A 19,215-nucleotide genomic window follows, 5' to 3' on the forward strand; every position below is an offset into this window, starting at 1 on the left:
TGGTGAGCTTGTGGGTGGTGCCCCAGCGTCCTCTCCTCGAGGTGAATCACCGGCCGAGCCGGGGGGCCAGCTCGGAGCACCGGTGACGGCACAGCAGTTTATAGTTCATGATTCATGGATGGAGGTGCCACATTATCCCAGCTAATTGCAGCGCTGGAACCCAGGAATGCTGCGGTCAGAAGTCGGCTTAACTATGCAAACTGTCGGGGAACCGAGGCTGTGAGGCCAGCGCGGCCCAGGCAGCAGGGCCCAGCTCCGCAGCAGTGACTGGGGGCAGCCACGTGGCCCTCCTGGCGGTGGGGGGGCCGTGCTGCGGGGGGGGCCTGTCCCCGAGGGTGAGTGCCCCTGCTTCCATCCCCCAGGGTGATGCGGCCGCAGAGGGGAGGGGGCCCAGCTGGGAGCTGCGCCGGTTGGGGTCTCCTCCTGGAGGCCACATGGGCTGTCGTCTTCTCTTCCCAGCACGGGGACAGGGCGCCCCGCCTCCCACTCCTGGGGGGTCATGGGGGCAAGTCCAGGGAGGTGGCGCCTGCTCCCTCCCCCACCTCTGGCCTGCAGGCCCCCTTCCCCCCATTTCTCCTGCAGGCCCCCTTCCCCCCATCCCTCCTGTCTCTGCCTGTGTCCCCCGCACCCACCCTCCTTCATCTTCCCTCCCCTCCCCCGTCCCCCCTCCCAGCTCCCTGCCGAGGGACAGGTGACCTTGTTCCCAGTTGCTCTGTACTCCAGAGACTCCCGCGCCTCAGGCAGCTTGCACAGGGCACAGCGTGACCGGAAGGCATTCCAGGCCAGGGCTGGCCAAACGCAGTCCCCGGGGGGAGGGGCAGCCACCGTGCAGTCAGTGCCGGTTCCCAGACCCTGGCCTCCCCCCTGGGCTGGTGAAATCTCCGGAGGGGCCGCGTAGCAGGCCCCAGATTGGGCTGAGCTTGTCCCTGCCTGCTGGGTGAGCGCGAGCATGCTTGCCCCAAACCGCCACCCCGGCCGGGTGGGCCTCCAGCTTGGGGGTCAGTTGGACTTTCCCGGGCCACCCAGGCCTGAGGGAGGCAGCCGCTTCCGCTCCGCTGGGGGCAGGATTGTGTCCAGATTTAGGGCTCCAGCAAGCAGATGTCCCTGATTCCCTGCCCAGTTTTGTGCTAAGTGGGCAGGGACCTATGGGAGGCTCGTCTAGGCCCACAGTCTCCCAGACACATCCCGGGGGACGCAGTTCTCAGAAAGGCCAGGCCCCAGGGACCCAGCAAGCTGGGCTGCCGTTTTGGGAGACGAGAGACACGGCCTTCTCACGGGCTGTGATGCAGTGGCAGGGGAGACCCAGCTCCCCGTCGGCACCGTCTGAGGCGGACCACACCAAAGGGACAGGAGGACGTGGAAAATGTGTGTGTGAATCAGTCAGACCCCAGGAGGTGAGAGGCTGTGTGGGGCTGACAGACCTCCCATCCAAGCGTTTCAAGCTCGGCTGCCAAGAATCAGGAAATAGTTACCAGAAGAGCAGCATTCGTGTGGCCTGGGCCAGCTCCGGCCACAACAGGAGGGGGCCCCGGGGGAGGGCAGACGGTGACCAAGTTCCAGTCTGTTTTTTCCTTCCGTCACAATGTCACCATTCTAGGTGATGCCACAGTGAACAGGACAGACGAGGTCCCCAGAGCTGTCACGTCCACGTGGGAGAGGGGCAGTGCACAAGTAAATTAGCGTGGTTCTTTCAGGTGGTAGCAGTGGTTACAGACGGTAAGCTGGGGTCAGGAGGCGGTTGACAGGAGAGAGGGCAGCTTTTAGGGAGCAGGCTCTGAAGGCTTCTCAGAGGAGGGATCCTTTGGGCTCCGACCTCAGCGATAAGAAGGAACTGGTCAGGCAGAGCTGGAGGGAGAGTCTCCCAGGCAGAGGACACAGTGAGTGCAAAGGCCCTGAGGCAGGAACAAGTGTGGCATCTTGCAGGAGGAGAAGGTGGGGATTAGGGAGGTAGGTGAGGTGGGCAGCGGGTAGATCGCCCAGCCTTGTGCCGTGGACCACTGATTTTATTCCAAGGGGCGGGACAGGATCGACCGACAGTTAAACAGAGCCTTAGCTGCCTCAAGCAGCCATCTCCTTGCAGGCAGAACAGATGTCACGGGCGAGGGTGCTGAACGTTGCTCAGGTTCTGGGGACACATCTGTGTGCAGTGGAGCGCTGGTGAGTGTCTAACAGCCAGCTTTTGGGGGGCAGAGCCCCGACTGCAGCGCGTGCCGATTACCATGGTGTAAATGCTCCCATCATGCTGATTCCAAGCTACCCGCTGAACGTGGAATTGGGAAGGGGGCATGCATAGCGCCTCGGGGGACGGGACCATACCCTACTTCTGCCGTGTGGATGCAGTGGCATGTGGGAGCACAAATAACAGCCAAATGGAGTCAAGTAATTGGGAAGGGATGCATTTTAAGTACTTAACTACCATTGTTTTTATGATAATTTCTTTAATTGTAAAGTTGTGCATTTCCATTTTTAATAATGGCTGTTGTTAACAACTAACCTGCAAGATTCCAGGAAGCTGAAGTCTGCACCTGTGAGCTGGTACAGGCTGGCCCAACACACCTATATCTGTGTGTCTTATAAAGGACGCCCTTCACGGGCCAAGGTGGCATCCCCTGCCTGCCTTTTTCTTCCAGGAAGACACGTGAACTGGATCAGAATGGTGGGGGCTGAATGTCAGGGAGGGGCTGCCAGCAACAGAAAACTCTTGTGTCTTGGTCCTGACCCCTGACCCCCCCCCCACTCCTCCCACCAACCTTGGGCTCCTGCGATCTCCCTTCCCCCCCTGCCAAGAGATGGGGTGTCTCGAGGGCAGACCCCTCCTGGATTTGCTCACTGGAGGCACTTGGCACATAGTACATGCTCAGCAGAATGTTTGTTGAATGAACGAGTGAGATTGTGCCTCAGTCGGTGTTGCTGGGTGTCGGGAAGGTCTCATCAGGCATTTAGAAGACCCGTCGTCATCTGAGCACTAAACCTCACCAGCTCCTCCCTGGATGGTTGGTACCACCTTTTCACTGGACTCTCTCCTCTCATTCCTGGAACCAGTGGCCACCCCTTGACCCGCTGCCGCATCGCCCTAAAACACGGCGTGGAACACATCAATCCTGCCCACCCTCCACCTTCTGAAAAAAGCCCTCAGTGGCTGTCCACAGCTGTCAGGGCACCTCCCGTATTTCTGAGCACGGGCGTTAAAGCCAGTCAAGCTCTGCAGCTAAGTCCAGTATGTCATTATGTAAGGACCGTGGGTGATTTCACGTCAGCATGCTTTTGCCTGAAGCTGTCCCCTCCCTGAAACATCCCCTCTCATCCTTCTCTGCCAACAGCCTTTGGAGATTCAGCCCGGAGGCCTCCTACCTCATCCCCGCTGGTCAGGACGAATCACTGTCACACCTGCCATGTGCTGGGCCTTTTTAAAGTTTTCTTGTCCCTGTAGCCTCCATTTGTCCTGTCCTAGCTCCGGAAGGTTGGGGACTGTATTTTCTGTGAGCGTGCTTGTGGAGGGAATGAACAGTTTGGCTAAAACGGGGGTGAAGAGGGGCCTGTGATTCCCCAGGGTGAGAGACAGAGCACCTGCCTGTGGGATCTTGCTAGGAAATGCTGTGTGACCTTTGGTGGGTTAACCTCTCTGTGTCTTTGTACGCTCTTCTACAAAACCGAGATAATGCCAGCGTTGTTGGGAGGATTTTATTAACTGCAGGTATCAGATGAGGAGGAGAAAAGCCTCATCACATGTTCGTTGTGCTTCATCAGCATTTGTTGTTTTTATTCATATCATTTTCTGCGCAGCTCCCAGCCAGTCTGAGGCTTCAGCACAGTGCACGCTCAGTTTGTCCAGCACTCAGCGCTCCGGAAGTAGGGGTCCCTCGGGGATTTTGAACTGATGGCTCTGGCTAACCATAGATCCGGGCAGGTTTTCCTCAGAGCTGTGCTGTGGTTTGGGAGGGACGTTCACGACCAAGCACTGGGCACGAAGCCCATTGTCGGCATGGCCGATGGCATGTCTGGAAAGCAAAGGTGAACCTCATCCTGAGCTCCGGAATCATTTGAGACGGTGGAGTCTGGCTTCTGGTTATTCTCCCGTGTCCACAGGCATCCCCTGCTGCCAGCGGCAAGGGTCCTGGACGTGTTCTGTGAAACAGGCACCCCCGGAAGCCTTGCTCCTCACGCTGTCGTCCGGCAACCAACGGTATCTGGCATCCCTGGGGGCTACCTAGAAATAGAGGGTCTCAGGCCTGCCCCAGACCCACGGAGTGGGAATCTGCATTTCCCCAGTATCCCCAGGTGGTTCGTGTGTGCACTTCAGTTTGAACAGTGCTAGTCGGTAGCAGAGGTGGGCACGCTATGGCCTGCAGGCCAAATCTGGCCCCCCACCTGTGTTTGTAAACAGTTTTGTTGGCATGTAGCCATGCTCACTTGTTTACACTTTGGCGGTTTGCAGGCTACAAACGGCAGAGTCAGTTGTTGCAGAAGAGACCGATGGACCGATGGCCCTAAAGTGTTTACCATCTGGCTCTTACAGAAAGTTGGCTGGCTCCTTGTCATATGCTCTGGTCGTCAAACCTGGCTGCCCATTCCAATAACCTGGGAACTTAAACATGCTGATGCTGGGCTCTCGCCCTGAGATTCTGATGCGACTGGTGTGGGTGGGTCCTGGGCGTCGGGACTTCCCAGAGCTCCTCAGGCGATCTGTGTGTGCAGTTGTGAGAACAGTGGCTTTAAATTGCCCATGAAACCCAGCAAGTGCCGTTCTGCGATCCGCGACGGGCCTGAGATCAGCAGCGGAGCCCTAGCACGTGTGAATTGTGCCTGAGTTAGCTGTCGCTGTATCTGCTGTTCTCTGACGTCGAAGGCTTTCGGGGACAGAGGTGGCTGACCGGGGCCTGGCAGTTGGACCTCCCTCTCGCGCCGTCAATCTCCCAGAGTGAGAGGGGCATCCCCGTGACAGCCGCTCACTTCCTGTGCCCCCCAGGAGGCAAGGCAGGTGGTCACCATTGTGCCTGACGGTCCCTCCCAGTGGAAACCACGTTTAAGACCAGGACTGACCTGGGGTTTCTCCCTTTCATCCTTTTCCACTCGCATCACTCAGCTCGGGGCACACGGACACCTCTCCAGAGGGAGGTGGAGTTCAGGGCCCAGGAAACCGGGAGCCCGTCCATGGGGTTCTGTGCCACGGCTCCAGGGTGGCTCTGAAGTCACCGCACCCACTTTTCCCAGAGGGTGGGGTGTGGGAGTCGCCTGCCCCCGCCCTGGAGTGTCAGGGAGAAGGTCACGGGGTCTGACACTGGGATCTCGCACCTGGGTGGGACACGACGGGAATAATGACCAGGTTCTAGTGCTGACTAGGACTTTGGACCCTTCTCACGAGACTGGGTTGGGGCAGGCGGGGTGGGGAGAGGGGTGGAGAGGGCAGGAGGGAGAGAGGCCTGGGTGTAACCAGGGTCAACTCAGGCTCTGGGTTTGAATCCTGGCGTTGCCGTTTCCCAGCTTTGGCAGTGCCTCAGTTTCCTCTTCTGTAAAATGGGAGCAAGATGGGGGTTGGTAAAGGAGATGAGGAAGTACATAAAACATGTGCCCGGCACGTGGCACTTGGAGCTCTTTTTATTATTAATGCTGTGAAGTGGATGATTATTCAGGGGAGGGGGTCATTATGGGCTGGCCCAGGCCCAGATCGGGACTCTAGGAATCTTGCAAGGGGGACAGGGTAGGCTAGGCAGAAAGGGGCAGGGATGCCCACAGCACCCCCATCTGAGGCCCAAGATGCTGACCAGGGTGTGGAGTTGGGTGAGACTCTCAGTGGGGCTTTGGGGACGACAAGATAACGCCCGCTCCCCACTCTGAGACCCCCTTTTCCCTCACTCTTGAGGCAGTGCAGCTTTGCCAGTCTGAACCTCAGTTTCTTCCTCTGCAGAATGGGAGCAGTGATCACTGCCCTTTTCCGCCTGAGGCAGGCTAAGGGCAGTAAGTGCGATAGTACTGATATTTGCAAGGCGCTCGGCGTGCCGCGGGGACGGAGCAGTCCCCCTGGACGAACCCCAGGTCACTGTTACTGCTGGTTTTTTCATCTTTGCCTTTATCCTCAGGACTGCAGAGGGGCTGGGAGCAGCTGGTCAATAGACTGTGCACAGCGCAGTGTCGGGCGTGTAGGAAGCTCTTGGGAAATGCTGGCATCTTCCGCAGTGGGGCTTTTTGAGGATTTGGAGGGGGACGGCGGCAGGAAGGCCCTGGGCAGGAGGGCGCAGGTGCAGACTCGCTGGGCAGCAGCCCTGGTCAGCCATGCTGGTCGTGCCGGGGGCAGACAGTGGCCTGCTTGGCGGCCCAAGGATGAGATTCCAGGGGGCCTAGAGACCCCACCAGCCTGGACCCAGGGGACAATAACAGCTGCTCCAGGAGAGAAGCCTGGAGTCGGCTGCTGGGAGGGACAGCAGGTAAAGCTTTGGAGTGAGGCTGCAGCCCAGCTGGGCGTTCTTGGCACCAACGGTGGTCTTAGGAGACGTCACGCTCCCTGCCGTTGGAAAGCCCCGGCCCTGCCCTTTCTGGCCCTGGGCGTCAGGTTCCTGGGTGTGCAGAAGCCGGGCATGTCTCACTGGTGGCCACAGCAGCCATGCCGAGCAGCCCCCTGGGAGGGGGAACCCTCCTCAGTCGGCCTTGCCATCTCCCCCGGCTCTGGGTCCTGGTCCCTGGCCCCCCTCGTCTACTCCGCCCCAGCTACCATCTGCGGGGGCAGCTCCAGCAGAGGCTCCATGTGCCAGGGGTGAGAGGCGGCCACAGCTCCCCGGCTGTTCCAAGTTTAGTGTTTCAGGGTTTGGGGCGGTGGTGAGGGACAGGCTAGTTCAAGGATACTGGGCCACCCGTCGAGAATTGACAGCAGCATAGCAGGGGGTAGAGGGAGGCTGTTCCCCGCCTCCAGCCCCTCCTCTTACAGAATAGAGAGAAGGGGGCAGACCTGAGCCCGGAGGTTCCGGGGTGGACACTGCTGCAGCCTCGGGAAGCCCACGGTTCCCCGTGAATGTGCAGGCCCCCGCTGTGTGCCCCGGCGTCCACAGAATGCCTGTAGCCGGCCCCTATGTTCAGCCGCATCGTGAGCCATAAATTAAAGCTACAGAGAGGGGCAGGGGGGTATTGGTGGTGGTGAGGTCACAGGCCAGGGCAGCCTGTGCCAGGGACTGGCTTGCGTTCCTGGTGTGGAGGAAAGATGGGGAGAAAGGGAACCGGGAACCCTCGAACCCCACCCTTACTTTCCCCGTGGGCTTCGGCTTCTTTCTCCTTGGTTGGAGAATTGGTGTGACCACACCCCTCAGTACACACTGAAAGGCTTTGCGGCGTGTTTGTTTTCATTTCACTTGGCTCATCTTTTCCAAGGGATGGAAAGATGGTCTGGTTTGGCAGCTGCCCGCAAGGAGGACTTCGGGGTGGCCAAGAGAATCAGCGTGTGCCTTAAGAGAAATCAGGCTGGACAGAAAGGGTGACGGTGTGGGGAGGAGCTCCCAGTTCCCCCCTGTCTGGGTGAGGGCAGTGTCAGCAGCCTGGTGCCAGCACCTGTCCCGCCCACTTGGGAAGGAGATGAAAGGAACAGGCCTGCGGGGTGGGGGAGGATGGCTGGTTTTGCTGTGAGCCCCTTTGATCTCTCCTGTCCAGTGGGGCCTAGTCTTTTCCCCTCTGAGGGCTGACTGACGTGAGAGGAAGACCAGGCCCACGGCAGCAAAAGTGGACCCTCATCATAGCGGCAACCATCCTCACACGGGCCCCCGGGGACCTGGGGACAACACTTCCATCTGCCCATTTTACAGACGTGGAGACTGAGGCTTAGAGAGATGGCCTGAGCTTTGTCAGGGGCAGGCAGGCTGGGGCGTCAGGGTGTGACCCAGGTTTCCCCATGTTCACTGTGCTCTTGCCTGAAGCTGACCAGGGCCCCCTCCCTCCTGCCTTGGGGGCTTCCGCCCCACGTAAATACTGGTGCCAGATGCCAGCTCTGTAAGGGGTCTCTCATTTCAGCTTCCCCGCCCCTGGCTGAGGGGTCGGCACGATTTCAGGGGGAAGGATCAGAGCACAGAGAGGTCAAGACCCTCACCCAAGGTCACACAGTCACCAAGTGAAAGAGGCCAGGCGTCTGACACTAGCACTTTCTATACCTCACCCTGTGACTCCTGCCTCCCCGCCAGTGCCCGGGAGTTTCTGCCCAGCTCACACCACGGGAGGGTGCTGGGCTCCCAGCCCCGCTCCCCCGCCAAGCTCGCCTGGCCCAGGTGCAGAGGCTCACCTGTCTCACTGTTTTCCCCTCCCCACCCGCCCCCGCCCTCCCCTGGGGCCTGGCAGCAGCAGCAGCAGCAGCAGCAGCAGCAGCAGCAGCAGCAGCAGCAGCAGCAGCAGCAGCAGCAGCAGCAGCAGCAGCAGCAGCAGCAGCAGCAGCAACAGCAGCAGCAGCAGCAGCAGATGCCCCGCAGCGGCCAGGAGGAGGACAAGGACAAGGAGGCCGAGAAGGAGGCCGAGAAGCCAGACGTGGAGCAGCAGCAGCAGCAGCAGCAGCAGCAGCAGCAGCAGCAGCAGCAGCAACAGCAGCAGCAGCAGCAGCAGATGCCCCGCAGCGGCCAGGAGGAGGACAAGGACAAGGAGGCCGAGAAGGAGGCCGAGAAGCCAGACGTGGAGGACGGCAAGGAGGAGCTGATCAAGTAAGGCTGGCGGCCGCCCGGCAGGGGCCCGGCCGCGACCCCCGGGTGGGGGGCATGAACGGGGCCGTCCCGGAAGGGTGTGCGCGGAGGTGGCATCTACAGATCGCCTGCCTCGAAGGGAGGCGCTTTCTGCTCCGCCTGTGCCCGGCAGCCCCCCTTCCGGAAGCCGGCTCTTATCCCGCCCGCCCGCCCTTTCTCGAAGCCTCTGGAGACCTCAGAGACTGAGAGCTCACTTGAGCTCCACTCCTGAGCGAACAAATCCAGGCAGTGACTCTGGAACTCTTTGCCTCCTCCCTCCTCGGCCGAGTCTCCTGAGATGCTGGGGGCGGGAGGGGGGCTCAGAGGCGCTCGCTGGGCTGCTCACCGAGGGAAGGACTGTGTTTGCAGGCAGGCGGCGGCCCTCACCTTTCGAATGATCGCTGTCAGTGTGAGTTCTTGCAGATCAAGGCACAGCCTCGCCTCGGGGTGGGGGGGCCCCTCACTGGCAGCCTCCCGTGCCTGCCAGGGGCGGGAGCACAGCCAGCTGGAGATTCACTCCAAGGAAGGGGGGGCAGTGGGCACGGCTTAGCGCGAGGTACCTGGAGTGGGCTCAGGAATGTGGCTTCTGAGAGCATCTGGCTTCGTTACCCCTTGTCTCCCAGACGCTCCTGCAAGGCCCTTCAGGAAGATGAATGGAAGGCGGAGGTGATGAATCTGGGCAGCCCCGCAGTAAAGTCTCCTGAGTCGGCTTCTGAGAAAGTCCCAGCCCCAGTTAATGAGGTCACATGCTCCTCACACGCCTGGCTCGGCCTGCATAAGACCGGCAGGAAACTTTCCTCTTGCGTTTTCTGCAGGACACAGTGGTCCGTGATAGTACGGAAGGCAAAATCAGTGTCGTTTACAGGGCCCCTTGGGGGAACGTCTCCTCTTTGGGGAGTTAAAGTGGCCTGAAGATTGTACCAGCCTGCACCCCCATGCCGTTAATCCAGTAATCTTGTAGACAGAGAGCAGAGAGCATCTCTGTTTGGTGTATAAAATGGTCTTGCAGGTAGCCACCAGCCCACACCCCTACTTGGTTAATAAAATAGCCAGTCGGTTAACTCCCAGCCCACATCCCTGTTAGGAGAATAAAGCAGACAACAGCTACCAGTTCACACCTCCCTTTTCATAAATAAGATGGCATTGCAGACGGCTGCCAGGCGTACTCCCTCGTCTGGTGAATAAAGGAGCCTTGCAGATTGCTACCAGCCAGCCCTCACCCCAAGCTTTCCCCCTCTTTCCTACCCTCTGATTAGTAGAAAATCGCTGGCAGCCAGCACTCATCTTGCTAAGGAAAAGCAGGTCTCTTGAAACTGCCAACTAGGTTCCCGACTCCGGTGAAACCATCCCTGTCTCCCCTCCCTGGCCTTTAGGGAGAAGACGGATGACACCTCTGGGGAAGACAACGATGAGAAGGAGGCGGTGGCCTCCAAAGGCCGCAAAACCGCCAACAGCCAGGGAAGACGCAAAGGCCGCATCACCCGCTCGATGGCCAATGAGGCCAACAGCGAGGAGGCCATCACCCCGCAGCAGAGCGCCGAGCTGGGTGAGTCTCGGGCTGGAGAAGGGGTGCCGCAAGCACAGCAGGCTCAGAATCCCAGCATTAGCTGCACACTCGCTGTGTGACCTGGGGCGAGTTCCTTAACCTCTCTGTCCCTCAGTGGCCTCATCGGCACTGTGGTTGCCCGTAATGCCTGTAACCCGCGGGGTGAGCGTTTTAGTGACTTTGTGTGTAGGAAGGGCCTAGAACAGTGCCTGGGGCATGGGAAAGGCTCACTGGCTGTCAGCCGTGATTATTCCAGAGCTAGAGAGTTCACATAAAATTCCAGATCACCAATTTGGTTTTGTTTTTCACTCAGAAGATCTGGCCTTGGGACTTCCCTGGTGGTCCAGTGGTTAGGACTCTTCTCTTTCAGTGCCCAGGGCCTGGGTTCAATCCCTGGTCGGGGAACTAAGATCCCGCAAGTCGCCAAAAAACCACCCCTTTTTGCGGGATCTTAGTTCCCTGACCAGGGATCGAACCCACGCCCCCTGCAGTGGAAGTGTGGAGTCTTAACCGCTGGACCGCCAGGGAAGTCCCTGTACCTTCATTTCTGTGGGCCTCAGTTTCTCCTTCTGCTCAGCGGGTGCCCACCTCCAGGTGCTCTGAGCCTCACGCCCTACCCCAAGGCGGGGGAAACAAGAGAGAAGAATTGAGTAGTAGTTCCCAAGTTTGGCCACAGGGGGGCAGCCGGTGTGTGCTCGCTGTCTGTAGCGTTTTGGCCGTTTGGGGCCTGCCCTCCGGCGTGTGCGGGAACCTTGACCTGTGGCCTGAGCGTTCAGGCTGAGGCCCCAGCCACCTGGATGTCTTCCCGGGGTGGGAGTTGATGGAGGTGGTGTTCCCTGTCTCACAGACGCCCGCCTCGTCCACACCCAGGGTTTGTGCCAGGCACCTCTTCCTTCTCCCTGTGGGAGGTCATTGGTACCCATTTCATACATGGGCTGTTTGAACCTTAGAGAAGGGATGTTGCCTCTGTAAAGTCCCGGTCAGTTGGGGTTCGGAGCCAGCCCGCTGGCCACAAACCCCGTGCAGCTCCTGTGGGCTGGTGCCAGAGTGCCTGGAGACCCAGGGCAGGAGGGTTCCCTTCAGGAGGGGAGGCACTGGCGCACCTGACTTCCGGGGAAGCTCTTCTGGACTCCAGGCTGACGTTGGGGCCTGATGGCGGAGTGGAAAACACAACCCCAGGCCCTCTGATGGGCACCTCCCACCCCAGGCTCCACTTCCACAGCCTGCCTCTGGGGGTGCCATGGGAGGAAAGGGGAAAGCTGGCCATGGCAGCAGGGAGCGGGGAGGCTGCCCGAACTTTCCTCTGACGGTCAGCGGCCTTTACCAAGTGCATACTCTGTGCCTAGCGCGGTTCCAGGCACTGAGTCCGTGAAGCTGACGTCCCTCACGCTCGCCGCCCTCGCGACATCTTAAGCGACTTTCAGGGAAGAGCGAGGGCTCACGTGTAGGGGAACTTGGAGGAGAGGCTCAGAAACAGCCACAGCAGACACTCGGCTAACTGCCCCGACTCCAAGGCAGCTGCGCTCCTTCTCCGTAACACGAGCAGCCCCATCCTCGTACCGCATGAGTCAGGGGAGAATATAGTAATCACCCTGTAAAGCAGGGCCCTCCCGCAGGGGACAGGTGGCCATGTCTGGAACCGTTTTTGATTGTCCCCGTTGGAGTGGGGGATCCTGGCACCTAGCGGGTAGAGGCCAGGGATGCTGCTCCACACCTGCAATGCCCAGGGCAGCCCCCACGACAGAGGGGCACCCGGCCCCGGTGGGTCCACGCTCAGATGAGGTCCCTGCGCGTCACGTCCCTCCTCCTCTCTCCCCGCCTTCACGTGGTCACCATGCTCCCAGCCGAGTGCATACAGAGGCAGCTCAGTGTCCAGGCCCTGGATCGCCTCAGTGTTCCCCTCTGTAAAACAGGTGCCTGCACACCCTCCACCCAGCAGGCGCCCCGAGTAGCCAGAGGCAGAGACAGTGCCCCGCACCAGGCTGCTGCCAACACACTGTGTCTTCCTTTCCAGCTTCCATGGAGATGAACGAGAGTTCTCGCTGGACCGAAGAAGAGATGGAAACAGCCAAGAAAGGTGAGGGGTTTCTGGCTGCTCTCATCGCCCTCGATGGGCATCCGGGTCCTGCAGCTCGTGTGGTGGGGAGGAGGTTGACCTGTGCCCTTCAGCGGGGCTGTGGTGTGGTCTGCAGGGGGCACGCTCCGCTTCTGGGTGTTCTCAGATTGGCCACGTCTCCTCGGAGCCTCAGTTTTGTCCTCCAGAGAACGGGTCTATGTGGCCATGTTGTCGGGGTACGGCTTCCGTGGCCACTGGGGCCAGCACGTCATGGCCTTGCAGACTGAGTGGCGGCCGAGCACCTGGGTGCCTTGGGAGGTGCAGAGCCTGCTGGTGGCCACCGCGGCGGGGTCACGGGGTCAAGCTGTTCCCCTTCGCTGCGCCGTCTCCCTGCGCTGTGGTGGTGACCCCGCGTTCTCTGTAGAAGCCACCAGCACATTCATTGTTCATTGGAGCCAGAATGGCTGGGCCCTTGACTTCCTGGCTCAGCGACCAGTCTCTGGGTCTCAGTTTCCCCATCTGTGAAAAGAGAGGGGCATCCGGGCTGGCCAAGAGAAGCCAGAGATGACAGGCACCGAGGGTCCCAAGCATGGCCCGGCACTGTCGGGGCTACGTCGGTGTCGATCCCCCGGCCCCCATCTCTGGGAGATGCTCTAGCTGCCCCTCCCTCTCCTGTGCCCAGTGCAGGGGCCATCAGACTAGCTCAGCGCCGGCAGGAAGGCCAAGGCTGAGGTGGCCTCTGAGCCCCATTTTGCCTGCTTGCTCTCATTCATCTTGACCCCAGCCCTGAGAGGTGAGTCTTGTTTCCGGCCGTTTTGTGGACGAGGGAGTGAGGGGCAGAGGCCGAGGATGGCCCGGTCCTGGAGCTGGTGACCTGGGCCTCCCAGCTCTTGTCCCCAAGGTCCTGCTGAGGCCCCACTGCTGACGTGCAGCTTCTTTGTGCCCAGAGCTCCAGGTCATGACTCAGGGAGGGAGCAAATGGCCTTTCTAATGAAGGACCCAGGTGCACAGGGACAGTTGTGTGCGAGGACAGCTGGGCCCGGAGGCTGAGACCTTGGACCATGGGCTGCCTGCCCTGCCCACCCCCTCCCCTCCCCCTGCCCCAGGAGAGGGTGCCTGGGGGCCTGAGCGTCTGGTCCTGGTGTTTCAGAAACTGACCAGGAGCAGCCCCAGACCTGATCAGGCCCCCTACCGGGGACCGGGCCCCTCCCCTCAGGGCTCCTGTCCGGGCACACTGTCCCTCGGAGGCTCCAGACCTCCTTCCTCCAAGCTCCCAGCCCTCTGGTGAGGCTGGCCTGGAGGAAGGGCCGGGCTGGACCCTCAGCCTCATTCAGAAGAGGAGGAGCTGCCTTGGTTCCTCTCGCAGGTGAGGCCCTATTTTCAGCGTCTCAGGAGCACTAACGGGGGCCTGTGCGCATAGTTTCTGGCTGCTGGGGGTCAGTGGGTGCTGTCAGCCCCCCAAGGGGGCCACGCTGTCCTTTTCTTCTGTCTTCTGTGTCTACTCTGTGGGTTTTGGTATGGATTCACCATGGGGTGCAAAAGAGGCTTTATTTGAAAATGTGTGATGTTTTTTCCCCCCTTTAATTTTGGTGAAAGACATATAACGTAAAAATCTCCATTTTAATTATTTTAAAGTGTACAATTCAGTGGCATTAAGTACATTCACAGTGTTGTGCAGCGATCACCACTCTCTAGCCCCAGCACTTTCTGTCACCCCAAACGGAGACCTCGTACCCATTAGCAGTCATTCCCCATTCTCCCCAAGCCCTGCCAACCTCTGGTGGCCACCAGTCTGCTTTCTGTCTCCATGGATTTGCCTGTTTAGGACTTCGGCGTGAATTGAATCATATAACATATGCTCCTTTGTGTCTGGCCTCTCTCAGCATCATGCTGTTGAGGTCCATCCATGTCGTAGCCTGTGTCAGCACCTCATTCCTTTTTATGGCTGAGTTGTATTCCTCCGTGTGGACAGAGGAGTTCTATTTATCCATTCATCCATTGTTTGATGGACACTTGGGTTGTTTCCACCTCTTGGCTATTGTGAATAATGCTGTTGTGAACATTTGTATAGAATTGCATGGTTTTTTTAACCACACGTGAGACCCTGGGATCTCAGCCACCGGCAGTGATGTTGCCCGGGGACCCACCCACCAGGGCCGTGAGGGGCTCCACGTGCATGTCCCAGGGCTGCCAGCCTGTGCTGTGTCTTCTGTCGTCATGGCAGCCCCATCCCCAGCTCCTTCCCAGTTGCCCGGGAACCGGGAGTCGGCTGAGTCAGAGGCTGCCCTCCCTCTTCCTTTGGGAGCCGGCTGGGGATGACTCACCGGGAGTGCGGCTGGGACGGGAGTGCGCCCCACTGTCTCAAGGTTGAATCCTCAGTGGTGGCAGCGAGCTTACCCTGGGTCCTGCCCGCGGAGACGGCAGTGTGCGAGTCCCCCCGGGGACCGTGCACGCCAAGGCCCTGCTCAGTGACATTTGTGATAATGTGATGAGTGCCGGTGTGCTTGTCCGCCGTGAATTATAGCAATCTGGACAATTACCGCTCAGGGTGGCTGCTAATGGCTGCATGTTCCAGGCGGCGGGAGGGATTCGGGGCCAGGAGGCAGGTGCTGGCAGCCCCCCGGACTCCTTCTCCACAGTGGGCGGGGGTGGAGAGACTAGGAATGTTCCAGTGCCCCCGGCCCTCAGAAACCCAGGAAGGTGCCCAAAACCCAGCTGTGCCCGAGACAGATTGTACCCACCCATCCTCCTACCCATTTACATCGACCCAGTGCCTCACCCTGTGCAGGACAGGGGTACCCAGAGATGAGCCAGCCCTGGTCCCTCCCTCAGGGAGCTCAGGAAGTGAGCAGCCAGGTGTCCCCAGGGCCTTGGGACCACTGAGCGTGCCCTAGGCATCCCAGGAGACTTCCAGGAGCCAGGCCTAGAAGGATGAGCTGCAGAGGGTCCCCCGTCCCCAGAGAGAAACTGGACCTCAGCCTCCGGACCTTTTAGCTCTGTGACCTTGGGCAAGCTAGTCAACCTCTCTGTGCCTCAGTTTCCTCATCTGTACAATGGGAATTAGAGTATCACCCACTGTATGAGTTTCCTGGGGCTGCCGTAACAAAGTACAAACTTAGTGGCTTAAAAACAACAGAAATGTATTCTCTCCCAGTTCTGGAGACCGTGAGTCCGAAATCAAGGTGTGGGCAGGGCTGGGTTCCCTCTGAGGGCTCCAGGGGAGGGTCCTGCCTCTCCTCCTCCAGCCTCTGCTGTTGCTGGCAATCCTCGGCGCTCCTTGGCTTCTAGACATTCCAATCCCTGCCTGCATCGTACATGGCTGTCTTCCCTCTGTGTGTCTCTGTCCAAATTTTCCTCTTCTTATAAGGACCCACCCTAATCTAGCATGACCTCATCTTAACTCGATCACGTCTATAAAGACTTTTTTTCCAAATAAGGTCACATTCACAGGTTACAGGTGGGTGGACATGAAATTTGGCGGCGGGTGGGGAACACTGTTTAATCCAGGACAACCACCTTTGTGGGGTTTTGGTGAAAGGAAACAGAAGCGCTTACAGGGGTGGTGACTTAGACACACTGAGTTTCCTGTCGCTGTTTGTAATGATAACCAACTCCTCAGCCTTGTTACCCTGGCCCGTCCCTGTCGTGGCCTCATTTTCCCTCGTCCTCCAAAATGAGGCTGGGATGCCATCACCGAGGGGCATTATAAGAGTGGCATGAGCCATATTCGTGCAGTCCTTGGCATACAGTATGTGCTCAGAAGTGGCAGGCCTGCAGTTCAGCACACAGACTATGGAGCCTTTCTTCCTGGGTTTGAGTCCCAGCTCTGTCCCTTGTTGGGTGTGTGATGCTGAACAGTGCCTGCGCTTCCCGGGGCCGCAGGGAAGGGGGCTGGAGGTGAGCGGCCTGCTGAGCAAGCGTAGAATGACATTTGGAGGTGGTTTCACAGCGCTGGGGAAGGGCCCTTGGGCTGACACCCTAAGCACGAAATAACATTAAGTAACGCTATCAAGTACTTGTCGGTACGCCTGGGTACCAGGTGCAGCTAAAGGCGTTATGTATATCAAGTCACTTCATCCCCACTAACCTTATGAGGCAGATGCTATTACTAGTTTCTTTATCCAGATGACGAAATTGAGACCGAGAGAGGTTAAGTGAGCTGCCCAAGGTCACACAGCTGTTAATTGGTGGAGCTGGGATTTGAACTCATGCACTCTAGTTACAGAATGGGAATGGGGCTGGTGTGAGGTTTGGATGAGTGAGTCCGTGGGCCTGGCTACTATTAATCAGATAACGAGAGAGGGAAGGGCCTCCCAGCAAAGGAATAGCATGTGCAAAGGCCCTGTGGCAAGGGCAGCGTGGTCAAGAAAGAAGCTATTAAAACCCAGAGAACGAGAGGAAGAGAGGCAAGGAATGGAGAGGCCGTCGGGAGGGCCACCCCTCACCCCCTGGCCTTACCAGCTGTGGGATAGCGTTTGGCCGTTACTCTGAGAGCATGGGGAAGACCATTGCATGGGGAGGAGTGGGACAGGGGACAGGATGGCTGCAGGGTTCCAGGTTGGCAGGTGGGCACCTGCTCCTTCCTTTGTGCTTGGAGTCAGGGCTGCCTGTCCTGGGGCTCATACCAAGTGAGGACTGAGCATGTGCAGGGCAGCCTCAGGGAGCTGGCTGCCTGCCCTTGGGCCCAGCGCCATGCTGGGCAGGCACTAGGCTGGGACGTGAGGCTCTAGTTCCCCTGGGAAAGGTCGGCCTGGCCTGGCTTGCAATCTCGACCCAGCTGTGTGGGAGGCCCAGGGCTCTGCTGGCAGCCCCTACTGGTCTCCAGCCCCCTTCTCTGGTGGACAGGGCACCAGCTGTGGAGGGGGCAGGGAAGCCCCCCGGGCACACCATTCCAGACCAGAAATAGGCACTGGCCCAGCTCCTGGCCACCAGCCCCTCCCTAGCCTCGAGTGGCCTGCCTGATGAGGAGGGAGAAGGCAAGGTGTGCAGCCCCAGAGTAGGGTGCTGCAGGGACCAGGATCTGGTGGCCCCATGCAAGGCCTGTCGGGCCGGATGGAGCCCAGGTGGACCCCGCACTCTCCCCCAGTAACTTCAGGCTGTCTCTGCCTGCAGGACTCACCCCCTTTCATGGGGACCGAGGGAGAAACCACTAATTGCTTTGCACCTCCAAAATGCTTGTTGTGCACACTGGCTGGTTTAATTAGTTTTTACGGATGAAGAGTCTGAGGCTTGGGGAGGGGAGGTGTGAGTCCCCAGCCTTGGAACTTGGAAATGTGGGGCCTACCATCCACGTGTCTATCATCAAAGCCTCATGCCGTCCTCACTGCAGGGACCAAGGGAGAGCGATGGCCTCTGTGCTTGGACAGCTGTGCCCCTGCCCACCGGCGCTCACGACAGGCAGCGTGGCACTGTGGTTAGCGCACAGGGCTGGCGGCTGATGCACCAGGGGTGCTGGGTCACTTCTGAGTACAGGCATCAGGGAGGGCCCAGCAGGAGACGGGGCCAGCGCCTGGAGGGGGGACTGAGGACAGTTGGTGTACAGGAGCAGGGCGGCCTTAAAGGTTGTCAGAAAGGACCCTGCAGCATCCCAGGGCTGGCATCAGTGGGGAGCTGTCGCCGCCTCCGGCTGCAGAGAGACTGCTGAGCTTTGTCTTGGGTGCACTCTCCCCTGACCTGGAGGCTTCTGACGTGTGGGAAACAGGCCACTGTGATGGCTCAGAAGGAGGAGAGAGTCGGGGTTTCTGCATGAACGTGGGGGACAGCCAGACACCAGGGCAAGCTCCAGGCCACTCTCTTGTTCCTTGTCAGCAGCCTGGAAGGTAAAGTCAAGCATCTCCCAGCCCACCTGCACTCCCAGGGGCAAAATCCACACGTGGGCGTTCCAGCTGGTGCTTCTTTCCTCAGGGCAAGAGCCCCCTGGCGGGTTACACAGCAGTGATGATGTCTGTTACCACGTGGTGGCTGCTGGCTGGTTCCAGCATTTTGCACGAATGATATTACTTAATCCTCCCAAGGGACCCTCAAGGCGAGTTCTCCATATTTGCGAACGCACATGTGCGTGCACACACGCACACGCACATGCACACACATGTGCACACATATGCACAATCATGCACACACATATGCGCACATGCACATGCACACACACGTGCGCGCACACACGCGCGCGCCTTCTGCTTCACAGATGGGAAAACTGAGGCCCAAGGGGGGCAGTGAGCTGGGGCTCGCCCAGCAAATAACATAGAGCTGCTTGGCCCTGGGAGCAAACCACTTGGCTGTGCTCTATGGGAAAACTTGACATTGAACACATAACATGGCATTTTTCCCAAAGTGGTAGGGTGTCGGGTCGCACACAGGTGATTTTTTTTTTTTCATCTTAATAGGTGATCATATATTGGGAGATCATTGGCTTTGATCATGTATTGGGAGATCACATCGTCACTGTGATTTGCAGACGTAATAGCTGAAGCTGAGGCTTATGTAGGCACCGAGACTTATTTTGAAAAGGGTAGACGGAAAGAAAAGTTAACTTGGACTTACTTGGAAGGTAAGTCCAAGTTCAGGTGTGAAGTTGTCTGGCCGAATCCCCTCGGGGACCGGCGGGACTGTCAGAGGTTCAGATACACAGTAGGCTCCTGGCAAGGTCGCCAGCCAAGGGCTGGGTCCAAGTCAAACCCACCCAGGGCTTGGAGTTTCCAAAATAAGGAAGTGGCATGACTCAGAACTAAGTCTGCTGGATTTTCCCCCCCTCCTTTGACAGTGTTTTAAGGCAGAAAATCTTGTTTTGCAAACTGGAGTTTCTCTTGGAAAGTGGCATTTGGCGGGAGGGCTGTGGGTATGTCCCTCTTGTAGGCGGCCTGTGCTTATTCATGAAGGGAACAGGAAACTTCAGGACTGGCTGGGGTAATGGGGAGCGAGTGTTTCGGGGGGGG

General features: G+C 58.9%; 1 protein-coding gene across 1 annotated transcript in view; it reads left to right on the plus strand.

Moving 5' to 3' along the window:
• Positions 1-19,215, plus strand: part of NCOR2 (nuclear receptor corepressor 2) — a 160,842-nt gene that overhangs the window by 74,810 nt on the left and 66,817 nt on the right. Inside the window, 3 exon segments of the mRNA XM_007448653.1 lie at positions 8,518-8,663; positions 10,055-10,227; positions 12,242-12,304. Coding sequence (XP_007448715.1) covers positions 8,518-8,663; positions 10,055-10,227; positions 12,242-12,304 — 382 coding nt within the window.

This window comes from Lipotes vexillifer, unplaced genomic scaffold, assembly GCF_000442215.2.
Source record: "Lipotes vexillifer unplaced genomic scaffold, Lipotes_vexillifer_v1.1 scaffold21, whole genome shotgun sequence".
Classification (NCBI taxonomy): domain Eukaryota; kingdom Metazoa; phylum Chordata; class Mammalia; order Artiodactyla; family Lipotidae; genus Lipotes; species Lipotes vexillifer.